General features: G+C 51.9%; 3 protein-coding genes across 6 annotated transcripts in view; 2 read left to right on the top strand and 1 right to left on the bottom strand.

Annotated features, from left to right (window-relative positions):
- The window catches only part of CRYBA4 (crystallin beta A4), a 28,082-nt gene extending 6,224 nt beyond the window's left edge, over window positions 1-21,858 (bottom strand). Inside the window, exons 1-3 of one of the 2 annotated variants that reach the window (XM_025474401.3) lie at window positions 21,503-21,858; window positions 636-756; window positions 385-501 (exon numbers count right to left, since the gene is read on the bottom strand). The gene's annotated coding sequence lies outside the window, so the exon portion shown is untranslated. The remainder of the gene's footprint in view (window positions 1-384; window positions 502-635; window positions 757-21,502) is intronic. The other variant, XM_025474402.3, reaches the window with a different exon arrangement.
- CRYBB1 (crystallin beta B1) lies at window positions 4,467-15,276 on the top strand. Its single transcript, XM_025474399.3, has 6 exons — window positions 4,467-4,667; window positions 5,969-6,155; window positions 7,769-7,887; window positions 11,990-12,122; window positions 12,906-13,048; window positions 14,998-15,276. The coding sequence occupies exons 2-6, from the start codon at window positions 5,988-5,990 to the stop codon at window positions 15,179-15,181; spliced, it is 747 nt and encodes a 248-aa protein (XP_025330184.1). The 5' UTR covers window positions 4,467-4,667; window positions 5,969-5,987; the 3' UTR covers window positions 15,182-15,276.
- A 45-nt stretch (window positions 21,859-21,903) lies between the features above and the next one.
- The window catches only part of TPST2 (tyrosylprotein sulfotransferase 2), a 52,298-nt gene continuing 51,246 nt past the window's right edge, over window positions 21,904-22,955 (top strand). The window contains exon 1 of one of the 3 annotated variants that reach the window (XM_025474395.3): window positions 21,904-21,983. The gene's annotated coding sequence lies outside the window, so the exon portion shown is untranslated. Of the gene's footprint in view, window positions 21,984-22,661; window positions 22,941-22,955 lie in introns of those variants that run through there. The other 2 variants (XM_025474394.3, XM_035706219.2) reach the window with 2 other exon arrangements.

Here is a 22,955-nt window from a genome sequence, read left to right as displayed (position 1 = left end):
ATTCTGGGTCCCATTGCCTCTGAGCCCCACTCTGTCTTAATTTATCTGCTCACTATGGGAAAAGTTCTGTGACTGCCAGTGGGCTGGATCACCCTAGCAGGTGCCAGGGTGCTAAGTTTAAGAGAGCCTCCCCAAGACAGCACCAGACACAACGAAGTGACTCTAATGGTGGCATTTGAGGCAACAGGACTATAGGAATAATCTTGTTCTTAAATGGGGGTGACAGGTATTGGTCTTGACGTTGGGGACCTGACCTTGGTAAGGGTGAGGATGACATTCAGGATGGCACAGTGACATCCTCAGGACTGGAGACCTGGTCTCCCCACCTCCCACGATGCTCGCTCAGAGCGTGGAACCCACCCCTTCTCCAAGCCTGGGACTTACCAAGACGGACCCAGAGAATATGCCAGAACATGCTGGGACCAGCCGAGGTCAGGCTCTTATAGGCAGGGAGGGGAGAGGGCCCCCGGGAGACAAAGCTCCGACTCAGCATACAAGCAGCTGAAACAAAAGCCAGTCCTGGCTGAAGTCCCAATGGAGAGGTGTCAGCAGCGTTGGCTTCAGCGGGAAGGGAAAGGGTCAGGTGGCCTCACTCAGGGATCAGCCATGAAGAAGAAAAGAAGGGGAATTTCTACCTTAATCAGCTCTGGGGTACTTCCAATTGGAGCAGGAGAATGAGCACTGGACAAGGAATCCAAAAACTTCACCCTTCCTAGCTGTGTGACCTGGAGCAGGTCTTTTCTCCCCAATTTTTGCCTATAAAACAGGACAAGAATAAACTACATCACGGAGTTGTTGTGAGGTTATGTAACATGCCTGGCACAGAGAAAACATTCCACAAATGCCTATACATTTCCTCCTTCCACAGGCCTTCCTCTTCTAGCAGGGACAATCAAGGTAGGCTTCATATTGGAGGTGCCATTTAAACCAGCCTCCAAAGGGCAAGGAGGAGTTGTACAGAGTGAGATACAGGGATGCTTTTCCTAAGCAAAATTGCAGAGGTGGGAACTTTTGGGGCATATGTATGAGAAACAGCTGGTAGGCCAATGGGGCTGGAGTTTGGGGACCCTGAAAGAGGGAGCCAGGCAAGAAAGGTGGGCTGAGCCAGGGTCTCCAGGACCCACAGAGTTCAAAAAGGAGTCCAGATGGCTCTGTCGGCAGAATAAAGGAGCTGGTGGGTGTGAACAAGCTGTGCAAACAGTCGCACATCTGTCAGATATCCAGGGTTTGTACAACTCACTTTGAGTAGCCTCTCCCTATGCTCCTCCCCCCCGGGTTGACCCAAGAGGGGCCTCTCACGACATAGCAAAGAGTCTGGCTGGAAACAAGACCACGCTGGGTGGAAGCCAGCCTTGCCTCTTGACATCTGGGTGACCTGGAAGATGTCTGATCTCAGCTCCTGGCCTGTAACATCACAACATGGGCTCCCTCCTGGGCTGGTTACACGCACGACTGTGATGAAGGGCTACGATGAAGATAAAAGGCTGGGAGTGCAACCTCTGGGGCCAGGCGGCCTGGGTCTGCATCCCACTTTGCTGGCTGGGAACCTCGAGCGTATTACTTAATCTCTCTGAGCCTCAGTTTCCTCGTGTATAAAATGGATATAAAAATAAATAAATAAATAGGGCTTAGCCAAAGAGATTAGGGTATTGTGAGGGTAAACGTGAATTACACACGAAAAGCACTTTCTGTTCCGAACAGCTCCTGAAACGCAGAAAGCATTATGTGCCTCTTCATTGTCATCATCATTGCTAATAATAAAAATGATTACCCTTAGGATATCTGTGACTCCATGGTTCTTGCAGTGTTATTCACAATAGCCAAAATATGGGGCAAACCTCGTGTCCATAATGAATGGAGGCATATATATATATATATTAGCCATGAGAAAAAAGAAAATTCCGCCATTTGCAGTAACACAGGTGGACCTCGGGAGCAATTATGCTAAGTTAACCATGTCATACAGAGAAGGACAAGTACCCTATATGGCTGATATATGAGATCTATGAAAGACGAACTCAGAAACAGAGAGTAAAATGAGGTTCCAGGGGCTGGGGGGTGGGGGAAATGGGGAGATGTTGCTCACAGGGGATAAACTCCCAGTTATCAGATTAGGAAGTTTGGGGATCTAGCACACAGCATGGCCATTATACCTAATAACACTACATCATATATTTGAATGTTGCTAAGACAGTAGATCTTCAGTGTTCTCAACCACAAAAAAGAAACAGCAATTGTGTGACCCAATGGAGGTGGAAGCTAATAGGATGGTAGTAATTGTTTTGCAATTTATTATTGTATCAAATCAATGCCTTGTATACCTTATACTTACACAACGGTATGTGCTCATAAAGCTGAAAAAAATACTATTAAATAATTCTTCATATGAAAGCAGGAGTGCGTTGTTTTCAAGAGCTTGGGTTCAGGAGTTAAAAAGATGTGACTCCCGATTCCATTTTGGGGATGAGGCACAAGGCTGAGAGCAGAGAAAGGGACTAGTCTTGGTTTCCTCATCTGCAAGTGGAACTCATCCCAGAGATACCCCCTCATAGTGAGGATTACAGGACCCAAGTCAGTAAAATGCTCAGGGTGTAGCCACCCAGCATGGGGGGCCAGCCCCCACCTCTGCCCCCACCCCTTGGTAAGTGGCCAATAGCCATGGGGGACATGGAACTGCCCCAGACAGCCTGGCCTTGAAGCCCAGACCTGTGGGTGCCCCCCCACCTAGCCACAGGCATCTTGGCCCAGTTTCCAGTGGCTGCCCCATCCTGTGGTTCCCGCCCCCCTTCCCGGGCCTTGGCCCAGGATGAAAGGCTGAGGGGGAGGCTGGGAAGTGAGGGGAGGCTGGCTAGGGGTGGAGAAGCAGACAGACAGCAGAGCTGGCCCCAGGCCATGGTGATCTCAAGGTGGGAGCTGGGCTCTGTGGGGGGCCGGGTCCCTGGACCCCCCGCAGAAGAGGCAGGAACCGGTGCTGCCACCACCACTTGGGGGCCGGGGAGCCAGACTGCAGACCTGGCCCTGCAGGCCCCCCCAGCTCACTGTGAGCTCACACTGTGTGACCGTGTAGGAGTCACTTATTCCCACCGGGCCTCAGTTTCTCCCACTTGTGAAAGAAGGGAATTGGATGGTAAGCCTCCTGGTGTGTGTTCCACTGCTCTGAGTTTTGATTGCTCTATTTGGCTTCTATCTCTGTCTTTTCCTCTTCACTGCCCGTCTCCCCCATGGCTCCTCTGCATTTCTGTCTTCCTCTCTTTCTCTGTGATTCTCCACTTTTCCCAGCCAGTCACCCTACTTCTCTTCCCCCATCCTGCTTCCCCTACCACCCCCTGCACCCCAGGTTCCATTGTGAGCCACTGGCATAACCATTTAGTCCCCCTCAAACTGAATGAAGGTTCACTCTGTGCCAGACCCTGTGTTGGGGTCAAACAGAGCACACACACACACACACACACACACACAGGCACACACAAAATAAATAAATAATAAAAAATAAATAAAAAATAAATAAAAAGCAGAGCACAAGAAGTGGTAGGGCTCTGGGCTTCCCCCAAGGAAGTCATGTTCCTGGCCACCAGCTCTGTCCCCAGGGTCAGATTATGGAGAAGAGGTTCTACAGGCAGGTCAGGGAAGGGGAGGAGATGAATCTGGGTCCAGTGTGGGTAGAGGAAGAAGACTCAGGCTTGGAACATTCGACTCACCTGAGCACAGTGCCCTCCCCTCACTCCCACTTACTATCCTGATTTCTATTATGGAGGCAGAAAGTCAGGCCAGAGCCAAAGTCAGAGAGCCTGAGAATGAAGCATACAGGCCCCCCAGCCAGCCTGTTGGGGGGCGGTTCCTGGCTCTGACCTCTCTGTCAGAGAGCTTGCTTGGCTCATCTGTGAAATGGGTACTCAAAGTATGAAATAGGGGCACCTGGGTGGCTCAGCAGTTGAGTGTGTGCCTTTGGCTCAGGTCATGATCCCGGAGTCCTGGCATTGAGCCCCACATCGGCTCCCCAGAGGGAGCCTGCTTCTCCCTCTGCCTGTGTCTCTGCCTCTCTCTGTGTGTCTCATGAATAAATAGATAAAATCTTTAAAAAAAAAAGAAAATAGTACCAAATAAGGTGGATTGTCCTGGGGCTTGACCAAGACGGCGTGGGGAGTGCATCTAGCGCTGTGGTAGGTACACAGCAAACACTCCGCAGGTAGGGCTGTTGACATCATACCCACATCGGCCTTTACAAAGGCTTTCCCCATCTGCTGTGCTCCTTATCACCCAAGTATCCCCCCCCCCCCCCCCCGGGGTTCTCCTTTCCTCTGTCCCAGGACCTGTGGCCAGCAGGGACCCCGTGGGCCTGGCACAGCTGGGGTTCTAGAGAAAGGCCTCCGGCTAGGGGCCAGGCCTGGGATGAGGTGAAGTGGCAACTGGCCAGGCTTTCTGCTGCGCGAGCTGGGCTCACAATGGAAAGTGCTGTCCTCCACAGTAACCGGGGCAAGATCAGGGCCCCGGGGGCCGCCCCCTGCCCAGAGCCTGCTGAGCCAGCTCCCGCTTTGTGCCACAGACCATGGGCCCTGGTGTCTGCCAGACTATAAAATGGGGGGTCGGCCCCCAGTCACCCACTGCACCGGCCCACCCGCCCGCCTGACCGCCTGCCTGTCCTTCAGCAGGAAGTAGCAGGTCCCCAGGTAAGAGGGGACTCCGCAGCTGCTGAGAGCCCCAGGGAAGGCAGAGAGGGGGGAGCCAGAGAGACCCATAACCAAAGAGAGAGAAAGGCAGAGGGAGAAAGAGGAGATAAAAATAAACAGAGAGGGAGGAGAAACAGACAGACAGAGAGACAGAGAGAGAAGAGCAACATCCCCAGGAAGGAAGAAGCCCAACTGCCAGCTCAGGAGAATGTTGCTTCACAGAGTGACATGGGGGTTGGGGGGGGGGGTTGGTAAGCAAGAGCCTGCAAGCCCCAGATGTGGCCCAGATGTCTGGCCTGCCCAGAGAGGGCAGTCCTTGGGGGGCGGGGGGAGGGAGCTGCTTGCCCTGACTGGCTCCTTTTTTACAGAAAGTGTTCAGGAATCAGCTGGACCAGAGGGTTTTAATCTGTACTGTCAGGTGGTCCTCAAATCCCCGGAAATTGCCTCCAAAATGAAAGGGAGCCCGGGACAGGGCGTTCCCCAAACACTCAAAGGCACCTGTGCCCCCGAAGCAATGAGGAACCGGAGGCATTGACCGGAGCCCGATCCGGCCAGTGCCCGTGCAGTCCCTATTTCAGAGCCCCCCACACTCACGGAATCCATCCTCTCGGCTCCCCTTCATGCCCCAGTCCCAGGCCTGTGTCTGCACCCACACGCCTGTTCCCAGACAACGCCCCAGGCCGCAGCTCAACTGAGGAAGGAGTCAGGAACCAGAATTCAAACATTGGCTGAACAGGTGTCAGTGGAGAATCTCCTATGGGAGACGCTGCTGGGCCAAGCGCTGGGGACCACGAGTCAGCAGAGCGATGATAACCCTGTGGCTGGATCCTCTGCCTAAGTTGAAACTGAGTCCTAACTCTTAGCAGTGGCCAGTGGCGGTGTGCTCCTGGGCCGGTCACCTCCCCTCTCTGAGCTCCGAGGGGATACGATGGCACGCACTGCATATGGGATCAGCGTTCATTCATGGGCGTAACAGGCCTGGGGTACCCTGAGTCCCAAATGGGACAGGGTGCTGTTAATGCGGCGGGGCCAATTGCTATCACACTGGCGGAGAAGCCCAGAGAGCGGAGAGCGGTGTGCAGAGCTTCTCGTTGCAGAGGAAGGACACAGCAGGGGAATAGGGGGTGGAAGGGAGGGCATGACAGGTGGAAGGACATCAGAGATGCATGATCTCCAGAATTTCCAGAGAGAAAGAGAGAGCGAGAGAGCAATGAGTTCAAGGAAGGCTGGCGAGATGTGAGACTGGGGGACAGCTTGCGGGTGCCATCCCTGAGTGACCTAGGCCAAAGGTTTCTTTCCAGAGGTTTGCAGGTGGGGACCATGTCTCAGGCTGTGAAGGCCTCAGCTACGGCTGCAGTGAACCCGGGGCCTGATGGGAAGGGAAAGGGCACCCCGGCCGCAGGACCTGCCCCCGGCCCCGGCCCTGCCCTGGCCCCAGCCACGGTGCCAACGACCAAAGCCGGGGACCTGCCTCCCGGCAGCTACAAGGTAAGCACCCTGAGGTGCGGGGGCTGGGCTCCACCCCTGCACATCCTCTCAGCTCCTCCCCTCTCTCCTCCCTTGCCCTTCCCTTCCTCCTCCTCCTCCCTTTACCAGAAATCACCAGCCCCCAGGAGGTACTCTAGGAGCAGCAGGTGGCCTCAGACCTTTTTGAAAATTCTTCAAAGCAGTGAGGACTGAAAGAGCTTCTCCAGCCCCCTTGGCTTGGGGTTGGTTTGGTCTCAAACCGGTACGCGGAACTGGGGTCATTTCACATTGCCAGGTTCACGGCATGCGCTCACACGCTCCTCCTCGCTTGGTCGGCTTTTGTCATGCAGTTGCTTCATTAATCGTTCCTTTTTATTTAACTTTTAATAATGCAGCAATGCCTGCAAACTCTGCCCCACCTCAATTAAGAACCAGAACCCAGTAAAATCCTCTCCCTCTAAAGTATCCCTCATGAGCCCATCAACCTTCTCCCCTACTCAAGGCACCTGACAATGTCACCCCTGCCCACCATCGGCCTGCATGCATTTTTACCCCTTATTCCTTTAAAAGAAATTCCTTTCTTTATGTTTTATGTGTTTTTAACTCATTGGAAAACGCTCTGGGCAATTATTCTGGGTTTATATCTTTTCTTGTCACCCACTCTGAGATCCCTAAGAGTCATCAGCACTGCTGTGTGTTGCTGTGGGTCCCTCATTTTGGCAGCTGTCTGATATTTCAGAGTGGGGACCGTCACTCCTGAGGACCATCAGGGCAGCTGCTAGCTTTGCTCTGGTGCACACTGTGGCCAGGATGGGCCTTCTCTTCATCTCTTGGGGTCCACATACCAGAGTTTCTCTTGGGAGGACAAGCATAGGAGTGAAAGGGCTGGGTCAAGAGTATGGGAACCTCCTCCTGGTATAGCTGGGGAAACAGGCCTGGAGAAGGAAGACATTTGCAAATGAAAAACCAAACTGCTGGAGGCTCAGTGAGGTGAGGGATTAGCCCAAGTCCAATGCAGAGGCTCCTACGTGGAGGCAGGTGGATGGGCAAGCATTTTCTGAGCATCAGCTCTGTGGCAGGTACTGAGGCTGAGGTACAGAATTAGATCAACCCCACACCCTGCCCTGGGGAAACCCTTGGTCCTTGGAGGCTGAATCAAGGGAGAGAAGGGGGCACTTGAAAGCAAAGCAGCAGTGACTGTATTGCTTGTGCCAATAATGGGCTGAGAACAGTGCAGGAGCACTCGACCAAGCCCACATGGGGCAGAACATCAGGGAAGACTTCCTGGAGGAGGTGACATCTGAGCCTAGAGCAGGACAGGGAACATGAACTCCAGGATGAGGTTGTATGGTGGGGAAAGCATTCCAGGCAGAAGGAACAGCACAGAGGAAAGAAAGAAATCCATAGGAGCCTAATGATTGTGCAGATACTAAATTCAGAAGTAGAAGGAAGGGGGGACAGGATTGTTCCACAGAATTTGGCTCATGGCCCACTCTCATATGATCTGTGCAGGCCTGCTTTTATTTATATAGGTATTTAATGAGGTTTTGGCCTGGAGCATCTCCAGATGGGAGGTATACTGCCCCCCTCATTCTGCACCCCTTTCCCCCTGGGATGGGGGTTCTCTCCTGCAGCTGGTGGTCTTCGAGCAGGAGAACTTCCAGGGCCGTCGTGTGGAATTCTCTGGGGAGTGCTTGAACCTGGGAGACCGTGGCTTTGACCGAGTGCGCAGCCTCATTGTCACCTCGGGACCGTGAGTGTGGGACGAGGGAGGACATTCCTAGCACTGTGATAAAATAATAATAAGGAAACATAATAGCTGCATTTACGGGGCACCTGCTCTATGCCTGCCACCATGCTAGCAGAGACACACATATTTCTTTTTTTTTTTTTAATTTATTTTTTATTCGTGTTCAATTTACTAACATACAGAATAACCCCCAGTGCCCGTCACCCATTCACTCCCACCCCCCGCCCTCCTCCCCTTCCACCACCCCTAGTTCGTTTCCCAGAGTTAGCAGTCTTTACATTCTGTCTCCCTTTCTGATATTTCCCACACATTTCTTCTCCCTTCCCTTATATTCCCTTTCACTATTATTTATATTCCCCAAATGAATGAGAACATATAATGTTTGTCCTTCTCCGACTGACTTACTTCACTCAGCATAATACCCTCCAGGTCCATCCACGTTGAAGCAAATGGTGGGTATTTGTCATTTCTAATAGCTGAGTAATATTCCATTGTATACATAAACCACATCTTCTTTATCCATTCATCTTTCGTTGGACACCGAGGCTCCTTCCACAGTTTGGCTATCGGACACACATATTTCTAGTCCTTATTTCAAACTTGGGAGGAAGGTATTATTCCCCTTCCCATTTTGCAGATAAAGAAACTGAGGTTCAGAGAGGTGATTTGATCAGCATAAGGTCACACTCACAGAAAGTCATAATTCTGGGGGGAGAAATGCTTTTTCTCTTGACCAGAGGGCCGAGTGTCCACTAGCTACTCGCTCTCCTGGGTATCAAGCAACCCTATAAGACATTCATAGTGGCCATACCAGCTCCAACCCCTGTGGGCTGAGGTCAGGGCGCAGGACAAGACCCACAAGGCCCCTTTGCCTTTTGTCTCACCAGCCCCAAATCCCCCAAGGCGTATGGTCAGCTTGTATGCCCAGCATCATGAGACTCACTTTCCCAACTCTGAAATGGGGAGAGTCATGGTCCCCACTCCCCTTCACTGGACTATGCTGAGGCCTGAAGGAGATGATGCGGCGTGGGCCTGGCACTGTGTGAGTGCCCCAACATAGCAGGTGACAGTGACCATTGCTTACCCTCTCCACTGCCCCATGAGTTCAGCCAAGTCACCCTGATCCTGGGTAGGTGGTGGGGAGGAGTGCACTTCTACCTCCTGCTCCCACCCCCACCCCTGGTGTGGTCAACACAGCCTCAGCCCCACCCTCAGCCCCAAAGCCCAGCTGGGAACAGAAGCTGCGGATGTGGCCAATTTGGGTTTTCAGGCTTTTTTTGGTGACAGTGACTCAAACCCAGAGTATTTCTCCTCCAACAAAGATGCAGCTGGTCTTTGGTGTGTGGTGTGTGCTCTGGGGCTGCGCCCAATGGGGAAAGAAAGGGGCTGTGGTCCAGGGCCCTGGGTCTGTGTCAGGCCCCATAGGGCTATAGGAGAGACTGTGGTGGAAAAAGGATGGAGAGGATGAAGTGGGCAGGGGAAAGAGAGGAGCAGGGTGCCCTTGGTACAGGGGTGGGGAGAGAGGCAGGGCATGCCTACCTGAAACTTAGGAACCTTCACCCTGAAACCTGATACCTGACACCATCCCGGGACCATAGCTGGTGACTTAAGCCCTCTGAGCCTCAGTTTCCATATCTGTAACTTAATATCCCTGCCCTCTTTCTCTACTTGCACATAAGGCTCCAGTGAGGAGATGAGAAAAGATATTGAAATAAATACTTACAGTTCCTCAGTCTTATAATAGATCCTCACTGGGTGTTATAATTCCCAGAGCTATGACAGGGGAAGTTTGGGGGAAGATAGACAGGGTGGCCAAACCACTTCAATATCTATCCTTCCATAAGCTCAGACCCCCAGCAGCTTTCCTCCCTTTCCAACCATAAAAGATAGTATTCATTGCATTTTCTCTGCGCTGGATTTGCTCTGCACATTCCTTTTTAGACCCTCATAATCTCCTGACAAGGTAGATGCAATCTTTCCTCTCTTCTCCTGAGGCTTAACGAGCTTGAGTGGCTTGTCTGAAGTCAAGCAGCAAATAAATGATGAACTGAGATTAGAATTTAGGTCTATTTACAGAGTCAATGCTCTTAACTCCTACAAGAACCATCTTCCAAGGCTCCCTTCCCATCCATCCATCCATCCATCCATCCATCCATCCATCCATCCATCCATCCACCCATCCATCCATCCACCAAGTCATCTGCCCTTTTACCCATCTACCTACCTATCCACCCACCTATCCATCCATTCATCTCCCTATCCACTCATCCAACTATCCATCCATCCATCCATCCATCCATCCATCCATCCATCCATCCTTATCTACTCCAGATCAATCAGGGCTGAAGCAGATTCCCCTCTATTCTAGGAGCACAACTATCACTCCAGAGTGGGTTGGCTCATTCCTCAGACAAAGACTTGAGGCTCCTAGGACTCATTGTGCCTCCATCCATGGTGGTAGCTCATCCTCCACCTGCCACACACACCACCACCCCCATCTCCTTCTAGGTTGAGAAAGATCCCAGAGAGACAATACTAACGTCAATGTCCCTCTTGTTTCCTGAGAACTCCTGAACCCATATAGAGCAAAGGCTAAGGGGTCCCTTACTCTTAAACTTCTCATCAATCTCCCCCAGAAGCAGGGGTCTCTTTAACACAAGTTCACTTCCCATCCTTAACCAGGCTGCCCTGGGAAAGCCAGGAAAAGCCCCATTGGACTTCAAACTTGCAATCAGTTCTCCTGGAGGACTGAACGGCTTCAAATGCAGTCACATTTCATTCTCAGAGGTATCTGAGAGGTAGGTGTTACTACCAGTCCCCTCCCACTGCCTCCATAGCAATTACCGAGTGAGTTCCATATTCCAGGCCAGTCCTTATCAAACCTGATTCAAGCACCTGTATCAACTGTCCCCTTAGTACATCCAGGACTATTATTTATTTAACATATTTCATTTTAAATGACCCTTTCGAACCCAGATATATTTTCAAGAACCTTTACATCACTGGCACAAAGAGAAGGCAACATCACTTGCTATAAGTAATAAGTAAGATTGCCATGCTGCCTCCTGAGCAGAGGCAGAATATCCTAATCTTAAAGGAACAAATACAGAAATCCACTGGAACACCTTGAAAGGTTTTCTTTCTTTTTTTTTTTTTTCTTTATCTATGATAGTCATACAGAGAGAGAGAGAGAGAGAGAGAGAGGCAGAGACACAGGCAGAGGGAGAAGCAGGCTCCATGCACTGGGAGCCCGACGTGGGATTCGATCCCGGGTCTCCAGGATCGCGCCCTGGGCCAAAGGCAGGCGCCAAACCGCTGCGCCACCCAGGGATCCCCCTTGAAAGGTTTTCAAAAATACCTGGCAACAAATCGGGACACTAATTCCATAACTTTGTTGAAACATTGCAAAAAGATGACTTCTGCATCCTAACCCTTGAATGACCCAAATTGGTGCCAAGTGGAGGATTCACATCACCTCTCAGAACAAAATCAGTTCATTCTATTGTCTTAGTTTGTATATTTTCTGTGACTTGAAATAAACTTTGAACACACACACACACACACACAAAATGGTATCCATAAAAAAAATGAACACAACGAACACAAAATAGCGCTATCCCACCGTTGCCTGCTCCAGGCTCTGGGCGGGCAGCTGTTGTTGCCTTGTTACAGAAAAGAGAGACTAGTGAGTGTTAAAGGTCCGTTAGCATCCAACGGAGACATTGTCCTAGCTGTCCTCAGGGCTAAAATAAAATGTCTTCTTATGTCTATTTTACTGCAGGTTCTTTCAGTACTTAGACCATGTGCATCCCACAACTGGGGAAACATTTCGCTCACATAATGATACACACTGTCTCATACAATCCTCCACCACCTGCCAGAAAACAGGCATTTTTAGATGAAGAAACCAAACCTCAGAGAGGTAAAGCCACTTGCCCCTGGTCACACAGCCAGTAAGTTAACATAGCCTAGGATCAAACTCACTGGCCTCAGGGCTACCTTGCAAGGGTGTGTGTTGGGGGGCTTCTGCTAACGGTTTCTCTCCTTCTGGCCTTTGCTTCTCCCGGTCCTGCCTTGTCATTCTACCCATCGCTGTCACATCCAGCTGGGTCGCCTTTGAGCAGTCCAACTTCCGAGGGGAGATGTTCGTCCTGGAGAAAGGCGAGTACCCGCGCTGGGACACGTGGTCGAGCAGCTACCGCAGTGACAGGCTCATGTCCTTCCGGCCTATCAAGATGGTGAGTGGCTCCTGAGCTGGTGCTGGGGGACTGATGGGGAGGGCAGGAGCAAGTGTCAGGTGTGATGGCAGGCAAGGGAATGCGGGCGGGGGGCAAGCAAGGAGGAGGAATGGCAGGCAGGGAGGCGTGACGACCAAGGGCACTGGGCGCTGGTGCTCATTGATTCGTGAGATGTCCCTGGGACCCAGCCCCTGCTAGGAGCCCTGGACAGATGAGAGACGTGAAGCCTGGTTTCTGCCTCCCCTGCTGCTTTAGAGACTCATTATCCCAGTTGTCAGAGCTAGACACTTCGGTGTCTTCCTTGCTTCTGTTTGTGGATCATTTCTAATTCCTGACTGCAGGTTAGACCCTCCTGAGAGGTTTCGCAAATCCCAGTGCTCATCCCAAACATCAAACAGGCAGGTTCAAGCGTGTGTGGGAGCTGAGAAGAGGCATGTTGTAGAAAGGTACCTTGTGAGGATAAGACAATATATGTTGCTCAACCATCTTGAGCCCTCTGAGCCTCTGCATCTTGGGCCATAACAATAACAGTCAAAAATTAATGTTTTGGTGGCACTTGTCACATGCCAGGTGTTGTGCTAAGAATGCTGTATGGACAACATCTTAAAATCAAGGCTGTTATCCCCCTTTCACAGGCTGGACGGTGGCAATCCCGGGCAATTCCCACGGTGGCCTGAGCACCCCCAGCTCTCTCTCTCTCTCCGCAGCCAGGGCCCCCCCTCTCAGTTACTTCTCTTTGCCCGTTCATACTTCACATGCCTGAGCCAGTCTCTCCCTCCCCAGGACTCCCAGGAGCACAAGATCTGCCTGTTTGAGGGTGCCAACTTCAAGGGCAAGACCATGGAGATCCAGGAGGACGATGTGCCCAGTCTTTGGGTCTACGGCTTCTGTGACCGTGTTGGCAGCGTGAGGGTCTCCAGCGGAACGTAAGTCACCCCTCCAGCCCGGCCCTGGGCTTCTGTTTCTTCTTCAAGCACAGACAGACTCAAAGGCTGTCCTCCCTATAGGATATAGCATCGGGTGCAGGGGGAAAGGCTGCAGAGTCCCTCCTGAATTCTCCTAGGGCTGGTCCCTGGGACTCCACCCACAGAGCTTTCTTCCTCTGGAGAGGGGATTCGTACTTTGATGAATATACATGTTGATGTAAACAAACCTGGCAATTGGTTCTAAAAAGATGGAAGATGGAGAGAGTAAACCCTTCTAGACCTAGTTTGGGATTGGAGAAATAAGTGAGAGAGGCAGAGCTGATGCAGGTAGATGAATCTAGATGCGTCTAAGAAAAGAGCATGTTCGGGGACATCCAGAGCCTCCAGGGGAAATGAGCAGAATGACTTCAGAGAGGCGAGCCTGGGTAGTGCAGGGGCCTTGACCTGTCACTGAGGTGCTGTGAAAGCCGGGTGAGCCCCGAGCCCATCTGCACATCTTAGCATTCCCATCTACACAATGGGCACTCCAGGTTCCTTGATCTAAAAGGGCCCCTTATCCAAACTCTTCAGATTTGAAGCTTTTGAAACAGAGCCCTGGGACCTCATTTCTGTGAGACCATAGAGGACTGGATGCCCTGAGGAGATCACTGTATCCATGTATCCATCCCACTGCCTCTGAACTACCGTGCCCGACACTCCTGGTCTCCTCTAGGCAAATATAGAGCTTCTGTCTCTCAACTGGACTCTTTCTGACTTCCTACAACAGCATCAGGGTTCTGGATTTTTGCTTGGCTCTTCCTCTTCCCTGAAACCTGCATCCCTGCAAGCCACCTGAAATTTCTAAGCATCGCCTGTGAGCCGGGCACTGTGCTAGAACCCTGGGGTCCCCCTATCATTGCCAGCATGCGACTTCCTTAGTCTTGTCTTTTTTTTTTTTTTTTTAAGGAGGCAGGGATGAATAAGGCTCAGTTCTTGCCTTCAGGGGGGCTCACTCAGCCCAGCAGCAAGGCCCATGTATATCCATGAGATGATGTCCAACATCACAGGTCAGAGGAGGAAGGGAGGTTTCTGGGACCTGGCTGTGCATGCGGGAGTGGAAGGCAGGTCAGAGGTTTAATCTGAGGAGTCTAGAACTTAAAGCAGACTCTGCAAGATGGGCAGGAGGTGTGGGAGAGGCCTGGACAGACCCTCCCAGCACAGGGAAAATGGCAGAAGTCAGAAATGATTCATTGATGATAACCATGTACCAAGCACTGTGCTAATTCATTCTCAGTGAATAGCTTACGGGATCTTTGTAACAAACCTATGAGGTAGGTGCATTAGCATCATTGCCAAGACAACAAGCTGAAGTCCTGGTAAGTCATCAACTTGGATTCTCATAGCCAGTAAGCGGCAGAGCTACGATCTGAACCCAGGTGTTGCTGGCACCAGAATGTGCGTTCCCAATCACTACACGTAAATTCACTTACATACAAAGGAAACCATTATTTGAAAAGAGGCTCCTCCTTCTTCTCTGCCTCATTGCTGACCAGTCCCCACAGCTTGTCTTCATCCCTTTGATCTTGTTCCGTGAGCCCCAAGCCACCACCGTCAGTGGGATGTGCTTCGGTTTCACTACCAGGCACATACATCATATACTCAGTAAGCACTTCTGGAACATTTTCCCATTTGGCCTGGACCAAACCAGTCGTAGTGACCACTCGCACTTTCTAGAAGGAGAAACCAAGGTTTTCTAGAGAGACGGAGTCACTGGCTAAAGCCGGTAGGAAGCCCCAGGAAGGGACAAAGCCAGGGCAGAGGAGCTGCACCTGCTTCCTGTGATCCAAGCCCATGAGGGATAAAGAGCAGATGGCAGGGATGGGTGGAGAACTGGCTGGTCCGGCCTGGGGTCCGGGTGCCAGGCAGTGAGGCTGGCTGTCTCCACCCTGACCTTCTTGCTTCCTTCCCAGCTGGGTCGGCTATCAATATCCCGGCTACCGTGGGTACCAATATCTCCTGGAGCCAGGTGACTTCCGGCATTGGAACGAGTGGGGGGCCTTCCAGCCGCAGATGCAGGCAGTACGTCGCCTGCGTGACAGGCAGTGGCACCGTGAGGGCTGCTTCCCGGTCCTGGCTGCTGAGCCTCCCAAGTGAATCCATACCTTGCTCTTCTTCTCACTCATTACACCCCTCCCTCAGACTCAGTTTCCCTGTCTTTCCTGTGCAAATAAAAGTTCCTAAAGCCAAAATGTCTCCTGGATCTGTGTATAGATGTGAGCTTTGGGGTCCCCCATCATTGCCACCATGTGACTTCCTCAGTCTTGTCTTTTTTTTTTTTTCTTAAGATTCATTTATTTATTTGAGAGAGAGAGAGAGTGTGTGAGCGTGCGTGTCCACAAAAACATGTGACCAAGGGGGAAGGGTAGAAGGAGAAGGTGGGAATCCCAAGCAGACTCCCCACTGAGTGTGGAGCCAGACACAGCACTCAACCCCAGGACCCTGGGATCATGACCTGAGCTTAAATCAAGAATCAGAAACTCCACCCACTGAGCCTCCCAGGCACCTCATCCTTAGTCTTAATAATTATGTATACTGGTAACAAAAACAGCAAGCACGGCAAAGTTCTTTACACACAATCACTTAGTGTATCTTTTGGACTACTTTAGGAAGCTGACATTATAATCATTCCCATTTAACAGGTGAGGAAATGGAGACTCGGAGAGGGGAGAAGTGACTTGCCCAAGGTCACACAGCCCATCAAAATTTGAACCCAGGCATGCAGGCTGGCTGCTGAGCCTGCATGCGCTCTTAAACAAATCTTTGTTTTCAAACTCTACTCCTTTGTGCTCGCTCATGATTTTTTACCTTCTTGGCTTAACACCTGTTTTGTTATTTACTTAATATATATATTTTAAATAGGCCTTCTATTTTGTGCTCGGAGGCATTCGTTTGTCAGTAAAGCTTCATAACACTACGGGAAGTGGAAAACCAGCGTCATATGCCATAGATAGAAACCAATTGTGTAAATACAATTTTAGGAAGGCCAAGTATCGAATAGACACCACCACCTGCCGAAGACTCTAAGGCTATAACCTGTGTGCTCTTTGATAAAATGGGTGATTAGCAAGTGTTGGAGAGAGATATGAAAGACATGCTTGCTCCAAACATATTTTTCTCTCTGATATAATCAAAGAAGATTGAAAAGAGCATTATTCTCTTGTATCTGATGCAGTGTTATTTAATCCTGGGTCCAGGTTCCACTAAGAATCATGTCTCCTACTACAAGTGGTACATGCTCTGCTCTTCGGAAACCTGCACCGGGTGATATCGACTCCCATATCTACAGTTATTATTGATTGATGTTATTAACCTTTAATCTGCGTAGGAAGCCTCGGAGAGGTATTGTCATGGAGGAAGGGAGGCGTTGAGGGATGGGATAGGAGTTTGCTTGGTGGGGAAAATAGGAAAGTTAACATTCTAGACAGAAGAAACAGCAGGGACGTTACTACCCCACATGGCACCTTTGTACAGAGGATCAAAAGATGCTTCGTCCTCAAGACATTTGACTACCATTTGCCAGAATTTATTGGTATAAATCTGTGATGGCTGCAGTTTGAATGCGATACCCTTGTGCTATGCCCAACTTTCACAGCTGTACCTGGCAGGCCTGGAGCACCACGGGAAAGGCACAGAGGTTGAGAGAACCGTGGTGGAGACAAGCAAAGCTCATTGACATGAGAGCATTAGCTTGGTGGTTGTGTGGGCAGAAGCAGGGGATGGGAAGAAGTTGCAGAACGTGGCAGGAGATGAAGCTGGAAAGAAATGTGGGGCCTCATGACACCCCACTCTGTGGTTTTGCTGACCGTAAAAGTTGAGGCACCACCTGACTCAGAGGGTCTTGCACTCTGGGACATGCAGTCTCCCTCTCCCTCTCGTTCTCCACACCTCCACCCTTCAAAACAACCAGTGTCTTGCGTTTGAAGACAGGTTGTCCTGTCTTGGACTAGAAGACAGGATTCCCAGGCAGGAATCTGTGGTTGTGGGTGTTTGTCCTGCCTTACTGTTAGAAGCTGCGAAGTGTTGGGCAAATTGCTTCAGTTCCCTGGGACTTCTTCCTCCTGTCTCCACAGGGGCAGCTCGAAAGTCCAACTAGCCCCAAGATTCTATCTGACCTTGGGATTCCATGGTTCCCTACTTCCAAGATGCTCCAAGATTCTGCAAGTCATCTCTGAGCTTCCATGATTCTTTGACTCCCAAGTCAAGCTACATAGACTCCCATCCTCAATTCCCAAGGTTGGTGGGTGCAGCTCTAAAATTCTACTACAGTGGAGTCAAGCTTTCCAGTCACATGGGCCATACAAAGTCAACTCTGAGGCTTCAGTGACCAAAAGACACATGATTTGATGAGAAAGAGAAAGGAAAAGAGAAACATTCTCTATTCAGATATAGCACAACTGCTCTCTGATCACCGAGAATTTGTATTTCGTACTTCTTGAAAGAACTATTTTGGTCATAGCAGGTGTTTTGTTTTGTTTTCAGTGTATCCATCTTATGAGTCCTATAAAAGGCACAATTAACAGAAATCCATTGGTTCAATTTGTGGTAAAACTTGCGTGCATTCATGATCTAGATTTTCCAAATTGCTTTAACTCAAAGAAAGGTGTCATTGCCCTCATTTTCTCATGTTTTTTTTTTTTTTTTCTTTCTTGAAAACAATGTGAATGTTAGTGCAAAAACATGAGATAGACATTTGGCAAAACCAACCAATAAAGACTAGGAAGGAAATAACAAAGTGATTATTTTATATTTGATTTATCATTATCTCCTTACATTCATTTACCTTTTTTAAAAAAAAGATTTTATTTATTTATTTGAGAAAGAGAGCAAGCATGAACAAAGGCGGTAAAGAGGAAGATAGGGGCTGAGGGAGAGGAAGAAGCAGATTCCTCGCTGTGTGGGGAGCCCGATGGGGGAGGGGCTCAATCCCAGTACCCTGGGATCATGACCTGAGCCTAAGGCAGGCACTTAACCGACTGAACCACCCAGGCGCCCTATTTAGCTTTTGTTAACAAATTTATGAATAAACACAACATGTATTAAAAATCAGAGCAAATACAAAGTACAAGCAAGTCAAAGACCGGTACATGTAAAAAGACTGGGAGGGAGTGTGACATAAGAGTTAGGGACCTGTTTCCTCTGCTGTGGGTCCTACTTCCAACAAGATGTGAGCTTCTCACCACCAGGAACAGAATTTCAGAGCTTAAAGATAAGCCCTATTTTCTGCCTTGAGACTGAAACTTAGAGTTTTACTTTCTCAGGTTGCTCAACAGCAGAAATGTTGATGGGCACAGTGCTGGAGGCGACCAGTGGAGCCGGACTTGGCCATGTGGGTATCATGTCCACAGCTTTCTTGGAGTTTCTCAGGGCTTGTTTTGACTCTGCAGGAGCTTTGCCCTAAATGCTGGCTTCCAAACGCAGTGCCAGCTGGGATGTCATCATGTTTCAACATTAGATCCCAGCTCATGAATCTCTGAGTCAGAGGCCTTTGGGAAGACAAAGCACCTTGGTTATGGAGTGTTCTCTCCCATCCAGGGCAACAGGAGGTAAACTACCATCTTTTGAGCAACAGGGCATGGATACAAAGTCAGCAATGTGGGCAGTCCCAGTGGCCCAGAGGTTAGCGCCACCTTCAGCCCAGGGTGTGATCCTGGAGACCTGGGATTGAGTCCCACGTCAGGCTCCCTGCATGGAGCCTGCTTCTCCCTCTGCCTGTCTCTGCCTCTCAGTCTCTCTCTCTGAATAAAATAAATAAATTAAAAAGAAAAGAAAACTATTTGTGAACATTGAAATCTGAATTTCGGGACGCCTGGGTGGCTCAGCGGTTTGGTGCCTGCCTTCGGCCCAGGGCGTGATCCTGGAGTCCTGAGATCGAGTCCCGCATCGGGCTCCCTGCATGGAGCCTGGTTCTCCCTCTGCCTGTGTCTCTGCCTCCCTCTCTCTCTGTGTCTGTCGTGAATAAATACATAAAATCTTAAAAAAAAAAAAAAGTCAGCAATGTGTGCGGCGTGGGGGAGGGTGGGGAGTGAGTAGAAGGACTACCCAGAGGTGTGATCCCTTGTAGTCAGCACCAGATGCTGACAGACACATAGCAACCAATTTTTGGCAAAGGGACATTGTGTCAGGCAGGGTGTCCTGAGGAGCTTCTGGAGAAGTGAGCATCTCTTTAGAGCCTCGTTACCATGACAGCCAGGCACCTGGATCAGATACCTAATATCAGAGTGCTTTGTGAAGCTTGGGTACCAGGGCAGGAGTGGTATACATCCTTCCAGTGGAAGAAAAGTACCTGTCCTCTATCTTAGGTTCCTCCCTGCCCACTGCAGAGGCTTCCTTCCTGTCCACTCCTTCTACCACCATGCTGAGTCTACATCTCAGCTCTGACATTTACAAGCTGTTGCCTGTGGTCAAGACAAATTACCCGATGGAGCCTCTGTTTCCTCATCTGTAAAATGGGAGTGATGAGGTTGTTGGGAGGAGTAAAGGATCAATTTGTCACAAATATAAGGAGCCTAAAGCGCAGTCAGTCCCTGAATCATCATGAGCATCATCATCTCCAACGTCAGAGCTGGAAAGAGTTTTAGAATCGACGTGTTTTGTGCCACATTTATTCTTCCTGCTTCTGACAAGTATTGGCTGAGGGCCTCCTGAGTGCTGGGGAAACAGGTTGGGGGAGAAGACAGAAGAGGCCCCTACCCGGTTGTTCAGAAACTGGTGGGGCAGACAGGCCGGGATCTTTCATTTGCTTGCAAAAGTCACATCAAATTCCTGGGTGGTGTGGTCTGGTGTCCATCTCATCAGGATCTCCTGGGGGCAGGTAGGCTTCCTCAAGGAGGAGACAGCCAGCTCGAGACCTGGAGGGGTTTGCTGAGTTAGAGGGCTGATAGGGGAAGGTCCAACCTAGAAACCAGATCTTCTGGCCCCCTTTAGCCCTGCAACTGAGATCTGCTAATTCTGTCTTCCAGACATCTCTGGAACGTGAACACTCCCTCCATGCCACTGGCCCTGCCTGGGGTTGGCTGCCTCCTCCAGAGGACTTCAACAGCCTCCAAATCATCTTTCCTGCCTGTCCTGCTCCACAGAGTAGCCAGTGGGTCTTTGCAGAAAGCAAAGCTAACCACGTCCTTCCCCAGCGGAACACCTTCCGTGTCTCTCCATGCTGTAAGATGAAGTCCTGACTCCTTTGCACAGTTGTTGAAGCCCTGTAGCATCCAGACCCTGCAGACCCCTCTGACCTCCTATCTCTCCCTTGCCCCGCATCCCATCCACTGCACTGCACACCAGTCTGCATCTGAAAAGTGCCTCCTGCTGGACCTCTCACCTGCTGATCCCTGTGATTCACACAGGCTTCCATGCTTCAGGCCTTAGTGTAAACACTCCTGGCCCTCCCTCCCTGGTCCCAGTTAATCCCCTGTTTTCTCTTCCCCATAAGAGGTGCCTGCTTTATCGTGCATGCTTGTTAAGGGTCTGGTTGGATGCAGGGGTCTTGTCCTCCTGTCACCTGCTGAATCCCGGTGCCTGGCACAAGGCGTTCAGGAGATGCTGTTGCTAGCTAGAATGCGACAAAACAAATGATCCCCATTCAGATCTCTTCTCTTGATCTCCATCTCTCCACCCACAAAGGGGCCTTATAAGGCACCCAGCAGAGTTACTATGCAGTTAGTCATACAAAACCTCTAATATGTGTTTTTCAGTAATAGCCGGCTTCATGGAGACGGGGGATTTCACAGTGTCAGTCCCAACACGTTCTACATGGGGAGGCATTCTTTACTGGATCCATGAATGAATTAGTGAAGAGCTATGAATGAACGCATGGCTAGCCATGGGCAAATTACTAAATATCTTGTACACCTTGGTTTTCTTATCTGTGAGGTGGGGATGACAATAGACCTATCACACAGGCTTTTAGTAGTTTAAATACGTAAATATAGAAATGTTTAGATAAACGTTTCCTACTTAGTGTGTGTGTGCGCGTGTGTCTGCTGTTATGGTTGCAATTATTACGGAAATGTATAAAAACATACAAACAAACATAGAAGCCTGGGTGGCTCAGTGGTTGAGCCTCTGCCTTTGGCTGAGGTCGTGATCCCCGGGTCCTGAGATCGAGTCCCGCGTCGGGCTCCCTGCAGGGAGCCTGCTTCTCCCTCTGCCTGTGTCTCTGCCTCTCTCTCGGTCTCTCATGAATAAATAAATAAAATCTTTAAAAAAAATAAAAACAAAGAACAAAGGTTCCCAATGAAAAGTAAGCCCGCATCCCTTTCATCCCCTTCCTTCAGTGCATATGCACATAATGGCTGTATTACACACCCATTTCACAGACAGAGAAACGGAGGCACAGAGAGGTTAAACACCTTGAGGCCTGTCAGCCTGGAGCTTTGTCACTCTTGTATGTGGAGGTTTCTCAACCTCAGCACAACCGACCTTGAGGCGGGGCGGGGGCTGCGTCATGGCACGACGTTCAGGAGCCTCTGTGGCCCGTTCCCTGGAGACACAGTCGGACAGCCTCGTGCCCCAGATGTGTCTCCAGGTGCTGCAGAATGTGCTGGGGCCGGGGCCGGGCGGGGCCGGGCGGGGCCGGGCGGGGCCGAAGCGCCCCTTTCTGGAGAAGCCCCGCTGTCTGCGCGCGCGGCCCTCCCCCGACCCCGCGGGGCACACGCGGCAGCCCGAGGCCCTCGGCCCAGCGTCTCGTCTCCACGCCGCGTCCCGGCGGCCGCGGCACTTCGCTGCTCACAGGCGGGCGGAGCGGCTCCCGCACAGACGGCCCCGCCGACCAGGACTTCCGGGGCGGGGCGCGGCGGGGGCGGGGCCGCGGCGCCGTGACGTCAGGGGGCGTGTCCGCGCGCGGGCCCTCCCCCTCCCCGGCCGGGGCGGCTGGCCAGCCCGGAGTCGCTGGGCGCGCACGGTAGGTGGCCGTGGGGGGCGCGCGGGGCGCGGGGCGCGGGGCGCGGCGCCGGCGGGGCGGCCGTGGAGGGCCGGCGGGCGCCGAGGAGCCCCCAGCCCGGGCCCGCGGCGGCTGGAGGCGGCGGGAAGGCGGCGCGCGCGGCCGGTCCGCGGGGTGCGGGGTGCGGCAGAGCCCCGGCGCCCCGACCGCGCTCCCCGCCGGGGGCCCGCGCGGCGGCGCTCAGCGTCCGTGGGGGGCGGGGCGGCCGCTTGCCGGGGTCCCCGCCCCCCTCCCGGCCTGCGGGGACCCCCGGGCGGGCGCCGGGACGCGCGGGGTCGCGCGCAACTTAACTTGCCGAGCCGTGCACTGGCGAGGCGCGCCCGGAGCGGAGGCGTCGGGGGGCGCGCACCGCCGGGGCCTGGGGTCACCGGCGACGAGGGGTGCTCGTCCCGCGGACCCGCCGCCCCGCTGCCCCCGCCGCTGGGTGGGCGCAGCCGGGACCGGGAGCGGCAGCCGGGGAAGGGGGCCTGGGTCGCCGGGGCGGCGTGGCCGGACCTGGGGGGCAGAGGGCAGAGCGCAGGTCAGGCTCTCGCACCCAACCGCCCGTCACGCCCTGGGAGGGAAGGGTGGGCACCGTCCAGGGGACTGCGGTTGTTACAAGGCACTGTGCCCATCACTTGCTCACTTCCCCTTTTGCAGATGGGGAAACTGAGGCTAAGAAAGGTCATGCGCCCACGGGCCTGGTAGGCCCCACAGGTGGGATGTGGCTGAGCTGAAACCCTCCCTCCCAGGCCTCCTGACTGCGTGTACGGGTGTTGGTGAGGCGAGTTGGCAAACTCCTACTCATCCTTCAGAAGCCTCAGGCAGCGCCCGGCCTGGAAGCCTCCTCTGGTCCTCTGCAGGCATTGTTGGGCGCTTCCTGTTCTGAAACCCACAGGGGCAGCTGGCGCGTTCCCTCGCTTACCAGCCTCCTTGCAGGTCTGTCTCCCGTCC

The sequence above is a fragment of the Canis lupus genome, chromosome 26, assembly GCF_003254725.2.
Source record: "Canis lupus dingo isolate Sandy chromosome 26, ASM325472v2, whole genome shotgun sequence".
Classification (NCBI taxonomy): Eukaryota; Metazoa; Chordata; class Mammalia; order Carnivora; family Canidae; genus Canis; species Canis lupus.
This window is presented reverse-complemented; position numbering and strand designations above follow the sequence as displayed.